Here is an 18,275-nt window from a genome sequence, read left to right on the forward strand (position 1 = left end):
AGCCATTTGACTTTCAAGGTACAAATCCAATAGCATCCAACCAGTGACTCAGCCTCTTCTTCTGGAAAAGATAACATGTACTGTCTTCATCCACAGCCACTTTCACTGTACCTCGGGAACCACCGCCACCTCCAGCAGAGGTGAAGTTCTTTCCCAAGAAACACAGTTCAAAGGTATTCATATTCCTCACTACAGAAAGAAAATTGTTCTTATTTACAACATTTTCGGTGAGATTTTTGGTGATTTACATATGTTATTGAGTTGTACCTTCAACCTAGAAATAAGTGCTATTTCAGCTGTTGCTGGTATGCATTTGACTTTCAAAAGGGGAATTGTACAAGTCAACTCTAGCATAATGTTATTGGTGGAGTCTAAAAAATTCAATCATGTTGCATCATTGCAAGATTAACTAAATGACTGGGTCAACTTCTAATACTAACTGGTCAGGAGTCCAGTAGCTATTGCTTTGTATCCAAATTTGTGTGGTATAGGATGTCTTATTGTGAGGTTCTACTGTATTTAATTTGTCTTTAAATACAGTTTAAAAAGGCAAGATCTTCAAACATAGAATACCTTAATGAAGCAGGGGAAAGAATTCTGCATTATTATTATTATTATTATTATTATTATTATTTCAAGACAGAGTCTCACTCTGTCACCCAGGCTGGAGTGCAGTGGCACAATGTCAACTCACTGCAACCTCTGCCTCCTGGGTTCAAGTGATTCTCATGTCTCAGACTCCCAGGAAGCTGGGATTACAGGTGCCTACCATCATGCCAGGCAAATTTTTGTATTTTTAGTGGAGGACGGGGGTTTCACCATTTTGGCCAGGCTGGTCTCGAACTCCTGACCTCAAGTCACCCATCTGCCTCGGCCTCCCAAAGTGCTGGGATTATAGGCATGAGCCACCACGCCTGGCCTTTTTTTTTTTTTTTTTTTTTAAATCATCATGTGGCACTTCCTTTTCTTTTTCTTTTTCTTTTTTTTTTTTTTTTTTGAGATGGAGTCTTGCTCTGTCACCCAGGCTGGCGCAATCTCAGCTCACTGTAACCTCTGGCTTCCAGATTCAAGCAATTCTCATGCCTCAGCATCCCTAGTAGCTGGGATTACAGGCATGTACCACCACTCCCGGCTAATTTTTTGTATTTTTAGTGAAGACAGGGTTTCTCTATGTTGGCCAGGCTAGTCTCGAACTCCTGGCCTCAAGTGATCCACCTGCCTTGGCCTTCCAAAATGCTGGGTTTGTGGGCATGAGCCACCACACTGGGCCAAATTCTGTATTCTTTAACATTAACTCCTCACAGTACAATCTAATTCATTCTTATGGAGAGTCCCCCAGTTTCAATGTGCTGGACTTTTGTACCTTGCTTTCTTATGTTTATGGGCTACAGATAGACTTGTGATTTTTGAAACTTTTCACTACAGAAAGGAGACAGCTGGCACTGTCTTTTTCTGGCTTACCTTATGTGGAAAGTGGTCATGTTTTCAGCTGCTCTCATAAGAAAAAAAGAGAAATTGAAGAGTGGCACAAGAGAAATTAATCCTAGACTGCTACCTGCTCTTCCCAGACTTTCATCTTTCAATACTGAAATCATCAAGAGGTTTCACTGTATTTTCAGCACTGGTGGGCTGTGTCCCCTTAAGAGATTTCCAGGCTATTTATGTAGCAGCATGTCATATGACACCCCAGTTGCCATGGCAAATATTTGTGTTTCATGAAAAATGTGAGTAAAGAAAATCAATGTAAATGGCCAAATCCCAAGACAGACAGGCCTTCAGGCGAGTGTTTGGCCTGCACCATTATTGTTTCAAATTCAGCTGTTTAACAGGCTGTGAGAAGGCCATGGGCTAATGTGCATAATAGGAACAGGCGGAGGCACCTGTTTTGATTCTCACCCTGTTGGAGTGCTCAGGTCCCACAGTTTTATAGATGACAGATCTACAGGTAATACAAATATTATGACTAGGTTTTAGCCAGTAAATGGTTTACCTCAAAAAAATAGTTTTAAATAATGACATATTTTCTGAATGCTAATGAGCCCTGGCTTTAATTTCCTCTATTGACTTCACCAAGCTCTCCCCAACTGCTGGAAACAGTAATATTTAATGACTTTTTCCTGTGGTCCGAGATTGGTACAGCATTTCTAAACTGACTCTTCAATGGTAAATGTAATTTTTCATATATTTTGTGGGAAGTGTCCTGGGCATGGAAGTTAAAAAGAAGAAGAAGGACTTAAGTGTGCCACGCCTCGTGATAGAGCCAGTACAGACCTTTGATCAGACTCCACCACAAAGCAGTGTGGTGCCACACTAGTGTCCCCTAGAAGTGGGACTTGGCTTCTGATTATGGTTGTTTTTGTAAATATTTGCTTAGTCAAATTCTTCAAAGCAAACGGGGCTTGGCAAACAGAGCATTGTTGTCAGTGTGGGAAAGGTCTTACTAATTATTAGCTGCTGCCTGTGTGGAAAGAGAGAACAGGCTGACCCAGCAGGGAAAGTGGGGAAAGGAGTGAGGCCCTGAGCCTTCTATTTGTTTTGTAAAATTGCCCATGAGAGTCGTTTTGATTTAAACTGTGTCTCGTTCTTCATTGTAGGGGAAAAGCAGAAGGCCAAGAGGACATCATGATAGGAAGGTCTGTAATTTGTGTGACTAGTTTTAATTTAGGGTCTGTCACCTGATGTCCCTTCCTTTTGCTGCAGGGCAAAAGTATGGGCGACTGCTTGACAGCTGGAGATGGCAACAAAAGTTCGTGCTTCTTCTTTTTTTTTTTTTTTCACCACCATATCAAATTTATTATTCCAATGGCACTAGTACAGCTGGAGGTGCTCATGGTGACACCGCACAGGTCTTCCTGCCTGCTAGAAATCATCTATCCACTTGTTCCTTTCTCCTTTCTGGGGCAAAAGCCACTACGGGCCATTTACCCAAATAAACCTCTTAATGCGTTTGTTAAAATTTGTTTGGACATCTGAGTTTCCCTCTGAAGAAATGGAAAAAGTGTTGGGTGTCCCATCCCACCTCCCCCTCCCTGACCAGCCCAGTAAAAGTCCCTGCTAAGAGGGCGTGTCTGCTGCCTCTGGACTCTGGAAATAAATATCGCTTCTTTTATAAAAGAAATTCGATCATGGTTTCAGAGAAAAAAATTTTTTAAAAACATGGTTCATTTAAAGTGAAAACCCTTTTTTGCCTTCTTTTGGGACTGAATTACTTCTCAGGCTTCAGTCCAAATGACTTAGCATCCTTAAAATTTGGCTGAATCACATCAATCTTCAACCTCAATCACAGATTTTCATCTTTTAAAAGTACACTTAAAAAGAAATAAAATGTGAAAATAAATGCAGTTGTTCCCCAGCACGTGCTTGTATGTGTGCATGCATATAGGGTGCACATACACATGCAGCATATTGCGTGTATGCTGTAGTACAGATGGGATTTAGAGCTAAGCTAATCCTAACAACTAAGGTAACAAAAATATTGGAAAAACGAAATAGCCCCCACAATATAGCAAGTACATGCCAGCAAGGAACATTCCAGAAGGTCATGCATGGGTAATAAAAGTCCTGAACTTGAAGTAGGAATGCACCGGATTCTCCTTTGAGCAAGTCACTTTACTTCTCTGCTCTTCACTTTCCTCCTCTGACAAATGAGGACAATACCTTCCTTCACATAGGGTTGCTGCATGGATCAGATGCGTTAATGTGTGTGAAAGTGTTTTGGAAAAGTACTTGTTATCATAACTCATTGGTCCATTATTAAGAGCATCTTCTAGGCCTCCCTTTCTTGGTGATCTTCTTATCAGTAAGAATTTCACGGGGATCTTAGCCATCTGCTTTCAAGGAAAAAGAGCCTGCCTTTGGGGTCACATTTTATTCCTGCAGAGCTGTGCCTAGATAGAGCTGTATTTACATCAATGATTATATACAGTCCCTCTGTACCTAGACAGATTGCTCCTCAGTAAACTAATCAGTGCAATTGGATCCTTCGTCTTGCTTCCTTTGACGTCTTACTGTGAGAAAAGTGTGAGCTTGATTCTGCAGGTTAAAAACAGGATGTGTTTACAAACACTAAGGCATTATTTATCTGGAATATTTGTAACTGCTAATGTTGACTGAGCATGTCCTGCATGCATGGCACTAAGCATCTTTCATACCCAGTGAACCCTCATAGCAGGCAGAACCTATGTGCTGCAGTTGTCCCCGGGCCCACTCAGTTGGCAAAGGGGTGCAAAGGATCCAGCTGACAGAGTGAAGCTCCAGAGTTTGTGCTCTCTGCACGTTCCAGGTTATGAATGCTTCCACATGGGTCAGTTTTTCAAATACTACTACTACTGCTCACAAATAGTGTTACTACGGCTGCCACTGCTGCTGCTACTGCTACTTGCAGCTAACATGTACTGAGTGCTTACTCTTTGCCAGGCTCTGTTCCTAATGTCTTAAGTGGATTATCTCACTTAGTTTTCACAGGATTTCTGTGCAGTAGGCACTATTATCATTCAATTAGTCATCCAATTAGTAAATGACAGAGCCAGCATACAACACTGGACTATGTAACTACCAGAGCCCCAAAGCATTGGGGAAATTTTTATAAATCTCAATCATTTTTTACAGAAACATATTACACTTAATACATTTCTAAAATATATTACATTTCTGCCTAACTAATATAATGTAATATTTTCTCTATTCAATATCATGTATACAGGTAATCAGTTTCTGTGTCCTTTACTGTTTCCTTCAATAACAGACAGCAGTGATCACCTTTGTTGCTGTGTCTGCTTTCATCAGCTCCGACTTTAACAGCCTTTTCTATCATATAGCTCAGTTAACCAAACCCAGTTTAAGAAGTTGAATAAGTTTAAGTCATTCAGGCTCTACACAGGATCCAAAGAAAAAAATAAAAAACGATAGTAGAGTTTGTCATAGTTATTTCGATCAATGTCAGGCATCTTTATTTTCAAGAATCTAGTTCAAAGGTATGAGGTTGTTAAAATTTTCCTGTCAGCAAATAAATCTTTTTATTTAAGGCAAGCATAAAAATTATGTTGAGATTCACTTAACTTTAATTTATATTTTGATAATAAAAATCTATTTTATGGATAAAACAAGCAAACAAATATTTATTCTACTATAGGAGTACAGACCAAATTCATGAGTGTGTTTGCTTCTGGGAACAGGGAGAAAGAGGAAGGAGAGTGAAAAGAAATACAGAGAGGATGTTAACTTTGTATATATATAACATACACACACATATGCACACACCACACACACACATTTATATATATACAGCAAAGACGACGAAAAATTAAACAAAAATGTGTCCGTGGTAGTTTTTTATATTATTCTCTATACTTCTCTGTGTGTTTAAAACTTTTCCAAAACATTTCCAAATAAAAAAAAATGCAAATTGAAGAAAAATATAATAGAAAATCCTGTTTCCCAAGCCATCCCTCCATTGTAAAATTTATTTTGGTGTAGAAAGAATAGGTTTGGGTGATAACATTGTAATCTCAAATTTGGGATCTCACTTCTCTTAGTCATTCTTTTCAATTGTTACTTTCTTTAGTATTTTCCCAACATATACTTCTGATCCTCTCATTAGAAAACTGTAATTATTTTATGGGTGAGTCAGCTGAAATATTTTAATCAGGCAATATGTGTGACATTAAACATATCACTGCCCCTATCTGCTCTCATTTCCCCCTATCTGTATACAAAGAAGATTGGATCCAATCAGTATTTTTAAGGGGCTTCCATATCCTCACCCTACAACCCCAGGGAGTCCTCACCCCACAGCCCAAGAGAAAGAAGAGAAGCAAAAGCTCCTATCAGTGAGGGGCTCTAGGCCCCTATATCCACAACACCTGGGTTTTCTATTTTACCTCTTTACCATCAAACTATATAGTATTTGAACAAAATGTTTGAGACTTTAAAATGTATGCTTTCAAAACCACTAGATGCTATCTAGCGGCAGTTTTGGCTTTAACATGTCATATCTGGTGGGGGAATAAGCCTACTTCTTAAAGGGCACAGGGTGCCTCCCTGGTTCACTTTGCTCCCGGCACAATTTAGTCTCCTTCCTTGTCTTGCCCTAAAGGGTTGGAGAGAGGGCAGGTCTTAGAGAATTAGAGCTCTGCAACCTGGTGATACAAAATGAGATTCAAAAGCAAGTCCAAAGCTATTTTTTTCTCTTTTAGACTCATTTTCTCTCATAAAACCTCATTTAACTTACCATCTTAAAGGAAGAAAAGAAAAATCCAGGAAAAAAAAAAAAAAAAAAAAAAACCTGTTGGAATCTTTTTTAAAAAACACAAACCTTGATTTTTTTTATTTTTTTATTTTTTTGTTAATGGAGTCTTGCTCTCTTACCCAGGCTGGAGTGCAGTGGCGCAATCTCGGCTCACTGCCACCTCTGCCTCCTAAGTTCAAGTGATTCTCCTGCCTTAGCCTCCTAAGTAAGTAGGACTAGAGGTGTGCACCACCACACCCAGCTAATTTTTATTTATTTATTTATTTTTAGTGGAGACAGCGTTTCCCCGTGTTGGTCAGGCTGGTCTCAAACTCCTGACCTCAAATGATCTGCCCACCTCAACCTCCCAAAGTGCTGGGATTACAGGCGTGAGCCACCGCGCCCAGCCTAATTTTTATTTTTTCAGCTTTTAGGTTCAGAAGTACATATGCAGGTTTGTTACATAGGTATTAATAAGTTGTGTGTCATGGGGATTTGGTGTACAGATTATTTCATCACCCAGGTAATAAGCATAGTACCCAAGAGGTCGTTTTTGGATCCTCACCCTCTTCCCAGCCTCCACCCTCAAGTAGGCCCCTGTGTCGTTCCCTTCTTTGTGTCTACATGTACTCAATCTTTAGCTCCCACTTATAAGTGAGAACATGCAGTATTTGGTTTTCTGTTCCTGTGTTATTTTCCCTAGGATAATAGCCTCCAGCTCCATCCATGTTGCTTCAAATAACATGACCTCTTTCTTTTCTGTGGCTGCATAGTATTCCATGGTATATGTGTACCACATCGTCTTTAACCAGTCTACTGTTGATGGTAATTTAGATTGATTCCATGTCTTTGCTATTGTGAATAGTGCTGCAGTGAACATAACACATGCATGTGTCTTTACAGTAGAATGATTTATAGTCCTTTGGGTATATCCCAATAATGGGATTGCTGGGTCGAATGGTAATTCTGTTTTAAGTTCTTTGAGAAGTCACTAAACTGCTTTCTACAATGGCTGAACTAATTTACATTCCCACTGGCAGTGTATAAGCATTCCCTTTTCTCTGCAACCTCACCAGCATCTGTTATTTTTTGACCTTTTATAATGGTCGTTCTGACTGGTGTGAGATGGTATCTCATTGTGGTTTTGATTTGCATGTAGAATCTTTTAAAAACAGTTACCATTTTCTGTAATTCATTAGAAATTGCCATCTTCACCTATGCATTTTCATCATTAAACTTTCCAAATGAATTGAAATTATATAGTTTTATTTGCCAAATAATTTTTTCGGAATTCTTGCAAAACAATTTTTCTTGTGATTACCGAGAAAAACTATAAGGATTGTGTTTACTACTCTTCATAGCATTGTCTAACTAAACATTTTTATTACATGTGATTAATAATTTCACTTATATACAACAGAAAAAAGGGTTAAATTATCAGCCAACAAGATAACCTTTATTTTTTCACTTTATCTCTTTCATTGATCAAATTGTGACCTGATCATTCATAGAAAATTTGGAAAATTCAGAAAAGAGAAAAAAGTATAGAAGGATTTTTTCCCCATATCACAATCCTTTGGTACTATTTAAACTGTGGCATATTCTTTGTTGGTATTATACTGTATATTCAACTGTAATTTTACTCTTTTCATCTAACAATTTATCATAAACCTTTACATATATGATTTTAAATTCATAAAACATTTTTAGTGGTTTTATAATATTCTTTATTAAAGATATACCATAATTTTCTTATTCATCCTATTGCTTGACATTAAATTATAAATGTTACATTATTAATAAACAATTGTTTTTGTTTTGAGATGCGGTCTCTCTCTGTCACCTAGTCTGGAGTACAGTGGCATGATCGTGGCTCACTGCAGCCTTGACCCGCTGGGGCTCAAGCAATCCTCCCACCGGTGACCTCCTGAGTCGCTGGGACTATAGGCATGTGCCACCATGCCCAGCTAATTTTTTTTTTTTTTTTTTTTGCATTTCTTTGTAGAAATGGGGTCTTACCATGTTGCCCAGGCTGGTCTTGAACTCCTGGGCTCAAGCGATCCACCTGCCTTGACCTCCCAAACTGCTGGGATTACAGGCATGAGCCACCACACCTGGCCTGTGGAACTTCTTGATCGAAGTGTATGGACATTTTTGTATCTCAGTAGCCAAATTTTGCATTAGTGCTCCAAAACTCAAGCTACAAGTTTGCAGATAACTTGTGTGAACATGGAACAGCTTTGTACTGTGAACCCAGTCCAACTGGCTATAAGCTTAAATTTTAGTATTCATTCATACTTTCATTCATTCATTCATACATTCATACATTCATTCATTCAACTAATCCTTTTTGACCTTTACCATGTGCCAGGCAGTGTACTAGATAGCACTGGGGACACAGCAATGAACAAAGCAAACCTAGTCCTTGCCCTCTTGGGATTTATATTCTAGTGAGAGAGGCAATAATCAGATACTGAATATAACATCAAAGAGTGAGATAAGTGCTATGAAGAAAAATAAACCAGAATACATATGTAGGTATAGAAGCCATGCGCGGTGGCTCACGCCTGTAATCCCAGCACTTTGGGAGGTCGTGGCCGGCAGATCACTTGAGGTCAGGAGTTCAAGACCAGCCTGGACAACATGGTGAAACCCCATCTCTACTAAAAATACAAAAATTAGCTGGGCGTGGTGCCGCATGCCTGTAATCCTGGCTGCTTGGGAAGCTGAGGCAGGAGAATCACTTGAACCTGGGAGGTAGAGGTTGCAGCAAACAGAGATTGTACCACTGCACTGCAGCCTGGGCAACAGAGGAAGACTCTGTCTCAAAAACAAAACAAGAACACGTATATAGGTATAGAGAGTATGACAAGGTAGAGCTCTGTAGAAATTCTGCAAGTATTCTTTAGTGATCTGTGATCAAGGAACTTACTAGACCCACATTTTTCTCAGGAAAATTGGAATGTCAAGCTTTACTTTGGTGATAATAGCAGTCCTTTTTGAGGCTTGCTCTTTTTCCTATACATGTCGAGAAAATGATGATGTGTCTTTGCTCAGAGATCTGGGAATCCAGGCTGCTTTTGATTCCCATCCTGTCAGGCTTCCTGTCCACATCCCCAGCAGGTTCAACCCATCCATCATCATTGTCCCCAGTGGTCCTTAACTATGTCACGTTTTCTTGGAGAATATTAGAGGTGTAACAGAAAAGATGAAATCAATGCAGCATTAAAATGAAATGTGTCTGTAGAAGGAAATTTCACATTTGACTGAAAATAGACCATCTATTTAGAAAATCTTCTTGATTCTGTTCTGTTTGATCTTCAACCAGATTTTGATCCATCATGTGTTTTTGTTCCATGAGGATGCATCAAAGGACGGGGATTTTTCTCCTCAGGAAGTGTTTTAGAGTTCAGGAAGACTCATTTGAATAAAGATACCTTTCAAAGCAATTGCAGAAATTATTTCTAGAAAATTGCTGCTGATCTGAGTGGCCTTTGCACTCAAGTCTCTTCTTTTATATGTCTCTGCTCGATGAGTTCTGTTTTTGCCTTTTATTCTTTGTAAAGGTTAAGGACTCTGACTTTCACTTTTAATTGGCACTTACGGATTACTTAGATAATTTCTTAGTACTAAGAACTGAGAGCCATTGACTTGCAGACCCCAGAATACTGGAATATCACTCTTTGGGGTTCTCTTCCCATGACCACCTTTACCAATAGGTGGTGTGGGCAGCCGTTCATCTATTTTGATTTCAGAGTTACTAGAAAGAGTTTTCTATCTAAAAAATAGAATAGGAAAAAAAAATCCCCCAGGTCTTTTTCATGGTGCATAAAGTGACGCCATTGGAGATAGTTGCCTTTGATTTGATGGCTTTACTGGCTCCAGAAGTTTATTAAAAAGCCAATACCCCTGGAGGGGTGACACATTAAGTCAGAGAGGCATAGGGTATCAAAATTAGAAGTGCCTTGAGTGATCTCTTAATGGAAACTGAAACCCACGGAATTGGTTTCCCAAGGCCACAGAGGAAGGTGGTAACAGACTAGAGTCTGGGTCTTCTTGCTTCCGATACACCACACCATGTTATGTTCATTAGCACATTGATAGGAATTAGTTTAACAAATTGCTTTCCAGCCTATCAAATAAGAAAAAATGAGCTGAGTACAGTGGCTCATGCCTGTAACCCCAACACTTTGGGAGGCTGGGGTGGGTGGATCGCTTGAGGCCAGGAGTTCAAGACCAGCCTGGGGAAGATAGCGAGACCCCTATCTCTACCAAAAAAAAAAAAAAGTACAGAAATTAGATGGGCGTCATGATGTGTTCCAGTAGTTCCACCTACTCGGGAAGCTGAGGTGAGAGGATCACTTGTGCCCAGGAGTTTGAGGCTGCAGCGGGCTATGATCATACCACTGCACTCCAGCCTGGATGACACAGGGAGACCATGTCTCTAAAAATAATAATTATCATTCAGTTTTTTAAAAAGCAAAAGAAAAAACCAGCAGATCAAGGCCAGGTTGGCTCTGACGTACAAGGTGGTAGAAGGAAGGCTAAGAAGAGCACAGCTTAGTAAGGGTCCATATGGAGAGTTCTAGACAGTTTAGGCTGTGGGCACTGGTGGTATGGGGGCAGGGGTCAGCACGGGGTAGGGTGTGAAAGAAAAAGCACCCGATGGGAAGGAAGAGGAGCTGATGAAAGGAAATGGAAGAGTAGCAAAGACACACTTCTTATAGCACTTATTCTCCTTCCTTTGGTTATGTATGGATTTGGGTTGTTTAGGAACAGAATTTTGTCATATAGTAACAAAAATACTGTCTTGGAAATTAAGAAGATCCACCAACTAGCTTTGTGATTTTGGGCAAGTCATTTAACCTCTCTGAGCCTCAGTTTCCTTCTCTATAGTAAAAACCACATTGACTAGGGTTAAGGCACTGTTAAAGGTTCTTGACACATACTGTAATCATCACAGCAGCTCTGCAGGGACCTCTCATTTTTACAGATAAGGAAAATTTAGGTTCAGAGGGTGTAGTAACTTGCCCAAGAGTATGTAGCACATATTGGCAAAGCTTGGATTTGAACCCAGGTTAGTTGGACTTAAGGCCAAGGCTAATTTCCCTGGGCCCATAATAACCTATTGAGAAAAAGGCAAGGCCAGTGACCTTCAAGTTCCCTCATCCTCTAAAATTCAGGCCTGTGACTATGCTGAATTCCAGACCCCTGATTAGGTCAGCTACTCTCTCTGAATATCATGTACATCTTTTGAACAGTTCTAGCCAGCTGAGGTCCTGATGTTTATTCTATACGAAGCTGAACACATTGTGGACCCTGAACACAATTTAAAAGCAGGGTCAGACAAATAGCATCCCTGGTCTTTGGGAAAGAATAAGGACTCCATCTCTGAGGGACATTCCATTCACATTCTAAATCCAAACTCACATTTAGAGCCATAAGGTGCAGGAAGAACTTACTCTTTTTCACACAGTGCAATTGCCTGGGCTAATTACTAATGGATATGTTTGGGTATTTGAGAAACTGAACATTGGCTTTTAGTTTCAGAAGGAATTTAGTCTATTCTTCTAGGCAATGGAATGATTTTCATTCTCTAAAGATGATATCCATGTGGTATTATCCCAAATACTTGGCCATTTGCCACTATGAGATCCTGCTTGTATCCAATTATGGATCCGGTTTAACGCCACACCCGCATACTGTCCACATAAATGAAAAGAACATTTTTCATAAAGACATTTGTCTTAGAAATGTGATTTTCTTTGTAGTGGTTATTTCTAAATTTTATTTATTTATTTATTTGAGAGCCAGGGTCTCAATCTGTCACCAGGCTGGAGTGCAGTGGTGTGATTATAGCTCACTGCAGCCTCAAACTCTTGGGCTCAAGCGATCCTCTCACCTCGGCCTTCCAAGTAGCTGGGACTACAGGTGTGCACCACCACACCCAGCTAGTATTTCTAAATTTCAGAATGCAACGCTGGGTCTATCTTTTTTGCTTAACATCTGTGACCTACTAACATATGTAATCATCATCCTGCTTTCCTGTTTTTTGTTTTGGATTTAGAATTTTGCCTAAAGAACTGCTCCAGAAACTCTCAAAGTTATCTGATTAGCGATTACACTTTGCAAACGAAGAACATTTCCCAGCTAGTTAGTTAGAGCAAGATGCTAATAATTAGGCCACAGGTTTGGACTTTGTGTGGGCCAGTTAGTAAATACAGGCATCTTGCAAAGGTATGATTGTGACCCAAGAAGGACCAGGTGAGAATACAGTGTTTTAACAGAACTCCTTCTTGGCTAGAAGGGAAAAAAATTGCCTTAAAGTCAGTAATATCATATTGGGATTACAGCACGTCTTTAAAAAGGAAGGAAAGAGAGAGGGAGGAAGGGAAAAAGAAAGAGAGAGAAAGGAGAGGGAAGGGAAAAGAAGGAAGGAAGGGAAGGAGGGAGGAAGGAAAGAGAGAAAGGAAGGAGGAAGGAAAGAAGGGAGGGGAAAAGAAAAAGGAAAGAAAGAAGAAAGAAAGCCAACAAATAATAGTGGACAAGTTCACGGAGATAAATAATAAAGAATAACAGAAGGAGCCCGAACCTGAAGCATGGCGTGACCTTTAATCAGGGCTCTTATTCCTAGCCAGCTTCGAAGCAGCTTTGTCTTTACCTGCTCAATGGATCTCACAATGCTGATGCACGGCTTTAATTTGGGAAGCCTGTCTCTTGAGAGGCATGTCTTTTCTTGCTCCAAGTCTAAAGTGCTCCCAAGTGTGGCGTTCTCTGTGACGAATGTACTACAGTTATGCTTTAGCTGACTGCAAACCCATAGCTTCCCAGTGCCTGAGTGGTCTGTTTGATGTCCAGGAGTGTGTTTCCTTTGAGAGCAGGTCTTTGCTGGAATATCCTCCAAGATGGTAGAAAGGTGTCATCCCTTTGTTCTAAAACAGCCACTGATAAATTTCGCTCCCACTGCCATGCAAGCCTGTTCTTTCAGAAGGTCTAAAATGCATTTGCTGATGTACATAACCCTAGACCCACCCCATGGAAAGGCACTGTCTGAGAGAGATGTGAGTCCTCTCCTTTCTCAACTTCTCCCAAGGTTGTCCCATTTTTATAGATGGCCCTAATTCCACATGTCTCACTGTGAATATAAGAAGTTTCAGAAATACTTGAGTATTGCCAAGGAGACAAGATTATCTGGCAAATCTCCCATCCATAGCTTTGCTTCTTATAGAAGTCTCAGAGTCCTATTGACTGCATCACACGTGACTGGCAGGACGAACCAGCTCCATACACATCCATCTGTGATTATTTTGCATGGCTGTTTCTCACTGATGAAGCACTGTCATTCTTCTGTGAATTCTAATTCCTACTAGCAGAGACCGTTCCTGAAGGGAGGAAGAAATGTGGCCATAGAGGCCATTTCTGTTGGAACATGTGCCACTTGTTTTCCACCAGGAGTGGCAGCCTCTCCTGCCAGCACTGGTGGCTGCTGAAGGAGGCATTACTTCTCCAACTTTCTCTTGCCCATCCAAGAGAAGGAATTTATTTTCATCTACCAAGTAGCTTGCATTCTCTTCTGGCACCCTGATTAGATCAGAAAGGGATAGAAGCTTGGCGTGAAGACTTTTTCCCTCATTTTTATGCCTTATAACAACTCAAGTTAAAAGTACACAAAAAGGTCACTGCTGTTTAAAGTGTGCTTCTAAAGTAAAAGGAAATGTGCACTTTTGGACTTAACACTTGTTTTTCAGCATTTTTACTTGAGATGGCAGTCTAATTAATTATTCCTCCTCCCAGGACCGGAGAAAAGAAAATGCGTGAATAATCTGATGTAGTAATACTCAACTCAGTGCTGTGGCATAATCGTTATGGATAAATTGCTGGGGGGTTTTTTCTTTTGGGTTTTTTGAAAACTCTTCAAAATGCAAAGAGCAATTATAACCCTACAGTTTGGTAAAGATGGGCTTATACATCTGAGAACGCTGACATATTGAAAACAATCTATTCCTTACATCCCTAAGCAAGAAGAAACAATTATCCCAGTAAATTAATACCGGATTTACTGACGAGAACTCAGGGTCTGAAAATCTGTACGCTCCGTCTCCCCCAACCCCTCCAAGCCATTAGGAACATGTACATCATGGGCAGAGTGTCTGTGTCTTCAGCAGAATAGGTTCTGAGAATTGAAATGTAGTGGATACAGAGTGGACATTGACACAACACAATTTCCCTTTCCTTTTTGTTAAGGGGGGGTGACATGTATTGCTATTGACATCTAAACAACCTCTGATTTGATTTTTTAAATAGCATTTATTATTTTTAACATAGGAAGTGTAAAGAACAAAAAAATTGCTCAGCATCCGATTCTTAGAAATTTGCCAAATACAAATAAAAGTATTTTCGTAGCTTAAAATGTCAATACAGATGGAAACAAAATGAAAAGCAAATGCTCCCTTGGTTTTGTTATCAGATTTGTGATTCTAATCCACCTGGGACAGCCCCAGATATGTTCCTAAGAAGATACCAGACTTAAGAATAAAAGAACACATGTCAAGAGAACCCTAAGAATGACAAAGGTGATAACATATAACATAATGTTCCTTATAAAAATGACCTCTGGATATTAAGAGAAGATGACAGAAGAACTATAAAATGCTAAAAAGTGATGATCTTTTATGAAGTCAGAAACAACTTTTAACGGGCACATTTGAAGTTATCCAAAGGAATGCAAAGAAAGGCTTCACCCTGTTTTTCAGACTGGTGGATAAGTTATGATCACGGAATCAGCAACATGCTTCTCAGACCATGCGTGCATGTGTAAAAACTAAATCACAGAGATTGGGGGTCAGGTGACTGTATCAAAGTAAACTAAATGTGTCACTTTTTATGACCAGTTTCCTTGAACAATTTTATAACACTTTTATAAAAATGTTAATAGATTTGAGTGATCTCTAAGATATCCATCTGGTAATGAGTTTTAATGATATATACTAGCCAGACCTTCATGTTATGATATGTGTGTGTTAAATCAGTACTAGGATTCATATCTTCCCACCATTGAATGCTAAATGATAATGTGGTAGTGTGTGTCTTGACCACTCACTTAAAGGAGATCATAGTATCTTTCACTTCTGAAATATATTCCTTTTTTTCCACAGGCCGTGAAAGTGACACCACCTTCGAGAGCCCGGAAATCACTGTGGGATTATGACTTTTTAATTTATGATGGCATCATAGACAATACAGCCCCAGACTTCTTAGCATTCAAGGAACATTTTAGCTTAGCTTGGGGAGGTATTTTTTCTCTCTTGGAACACGTTGAGAAGTTTCTCAGGAACTATGCAATACCAGAAGTCAAAATAAAAGGGAATAATTTGGTGGCCCTCCTTCCAGAGTTTGAGCTGAAGAATAAACTTACCAGATATGACCTTCTGTCAGTGTTAGAGGACCCAGCTCACGTCCAAATGCTGATAAATCTTCCAGGGCAAAGGTACAAGGGCCAAGATGGAAATTCGGAGGCCGCCATGAAGATCCAAGCCACATGGAAATGCTACAGAGCGAGAAAATTCTTCCTCATTTATCGCCAGCAGAAGTGGGCATCAGGTGTGATTGCCATTGCTTGGCTGTTACATTGCCATAAGACTCGACTAAAGAAGATACTAAAGGAATCACGTCAGAGACACCTGGAGAATTTCCGCATTCGAGCCAAGGTGCACAAGGCTGCCAGCTGTTAAGGCAGACCTCTTTTACTAAACATTTCGTGCTTGAGCGGTTGCAATAAGTTGTCTCTTTATCTTCCCTTTCTGTTTCCAACTACCCTCCTCGCCTCAGACTCCCTCGCCTTTCTCTCCCCTCAATGTATGATGCACAAACCCCACATTTGTTTGTGCATCATATTTTAGCCCTAATCAGGAATCTGGCTTTCGTGCCTGCAAAATCTGTTGCAATTTTTCTATAGGAAAAAAAAAAAAGTCCCTTCACTTTGACTGTGGTAGTTCTGTCAGAAAATCAATGTTTTAACTGCGTTACTTTTTCTCCCTATATATACCTTCTGGCACTTTAATTTGCTCAGAAAAAAAAGATCCTCTCTTGTCTACATTGCTGTCACCACTTTGTCAGAAAGTATTTAAGTTTGCAGACAGCCTTTTAATTAGTGCTCACAATTTCATTTATGTTTGCTTTCTCTTTTTTTCATTCATATTCTGTTAATTAAGTGAGCTGCCTCTAATCTTCCCCTGCCAGTAGCATCATGTAGCCACCTAATTAAATTAATTGGGGAAGATGTTTTAAGTATGTAATTAAATCAATTAATATAATTTATGCCTGGCTTAACTGTACAGTGGAAAAACAGCTGAAGTTTGACTAGATGAATCCACTACCGCTTCCTGTCACTGATCAATGCTCTTCTTGATTTTTAGCATCTGGCAGCCAACTGGAATCGCATCAGGACCTCCAGGAGGACTATTATCCATATCCCATCATTAGGTATAACACTTTTGCCTGCAAATCTATCAGCAACCTCTATTACCCACCACATTATGTCTCCTTGATTGAGTTCAAGGAAGGCCCCTTGTTTTATTCAAATTGGTCTCGGCAGGAAAATGTTCTCGACATGATGAGAGTAATAACACAGGGCCCTCGCTCGAAACGGCGTTTAATTTGGGGATTAAGCAAATAAAGTCATTATGTGGGGGCTGCTATTCAGTGGAGAGGTGATTTGCTGTAATTCGCTTTCATCTGTATGAAATGAACTAAAAAGTTGTATTTTTCCCCCTGAAATAACAGATAATGTTTTTGATCTTCTTTAATAATAGAAGAATACAGGCTTGTATGTGTTGTTGCTGTTACGCCAATAAGCCAGGATATTGCTTGTACACTGTTTTTAATCAAATGTGCAGTCAAAATGATAAGCTACATTCTCTGAAATTATTTAGTTCTAATTACGAGCAGATGGGATGCTTTATTTGCACCTAGGGCGCCTGAGCAAAAGGAAATGCTGTGTGAACAAGAATAATTAAGAAGTTGAATAGTGTTTTTTGCGCTTAAATAATCTGCAGTTTCATGTTAATTAGCACTAATGTAATTATTTAATTACATTTATGAATTGGGGAACTTAAAAGCTGTTGTCTGAAACACACTGGTAAAAAAAGGTATGCCAAAATGACATTGGGAATTTCGGAAATTTGCACTGGAGTTTCTTTTAAAACATGAGCTACTGTTAACATGTTTGGGATTTGTTTGCTTCCTTATTTTGTTTTGTTTTGTTTTGCATCTCACTAGTGTGTTAAACTTCCTTGGTGAGGTCAGATTTCCTACGCTGACTTGCTAGAGTTTTGACAAGCAGCACAACCCATTGAATCTCTTTGTTACATCCATATTAGCTCTTTGTTAAAGTCTTTTAAGTAGAGCAATGCATTAAGTGATCTGTTGTAATAGAATTCTGGATTGCAATTTATTCATATTCATATGTGAGTATAACCAGTTTGTGTACTTATGTGTAGTGTAGAAACATAACACATTTGAACAGTAATATGAAAAGAAAAAAACATTTAAATTATTATACAAATATAATTATTTTTAAATTAGTAAAATATCAATAATAAAATAAGGCAATCTTTTCTAGATTCTGGAGTACTTAGAACTAAGTACTTACAGAAAGTTAAGAAAATACTTGCATTGCACAGAGCCTTTTAGTTTTGGTGTTCTTCATGGCTCATGAAAGAAATTTGTTTCTTAGGATCTAAGTGAGATAAGACAGATGTGAATTTCATTCTAAGTTGGGCTTTTGTTTTGGTGAGACTACTTTTACACACAAGATTATTTCACACACAGAAATTGCACTTGTAATTGATTGCAACCAAAGAGGCTAATTGCAGACCCAATTAGTTGACTTGAGCCCTTCGAATAAGGTGCAAGAGCCTTTGCTTCTGCAACTAATTGTGGACCAGACCTAATATTATACGGAAAATTTTGTTTTGCTTTCTCTATACAGGGCCCCCACTTTGCAAAGTTGCTTAGCACAAAGATGTGATAGACACAAACTTCTTTACTC

At 39.3% G+C, this 18,275-nt stretch overlaps 1 protein-coding gene across 1 annotated transcript in view; it reads left to right on the forward strand.

Annotated features, from left to right (window-relative positions):
• Positions 1-18,275, forward strand: part of IQCH (IQ motif containing H) — a 259,181-nt gene that overhangs the window by 114,320 nt on the left and 126,586 nt on the right. Inside the window, exons 7-10 of the mRNA XM_073012272.1 lie at positions 97-173; positions 2,595-2,633; positions 15,382-15,933; positions 16,642-16,708. Coding sequence (XP_072868373.1) covers positions 97-173; positions 2,595-2,633; positions 15,382-15,933; positions 16,642-16,708 — 735 coding nt within the window. The remainder of the gene's footprint in view (positions 1-96; positions 174-2,594; positions 2,634-15,381; positions 15,934-16,641; positions 16,709-18,275) is intronic.

This window comes from Chlorocebus sabaeus, chromosome 26 (genome assembly GCF_047675955.1).
Source record: "Chlorocebus sabaeus isolate Y175 chromosome 26, mChlSab1.0.hap1, whole genome shotgun sequence".
Lineage (NCBI taxonomy): Eukaryota > Metazoa > Chordata > Mammalia > Primates > Cercopithecidae > Chlorocebus > Chlorocebus sabaeus.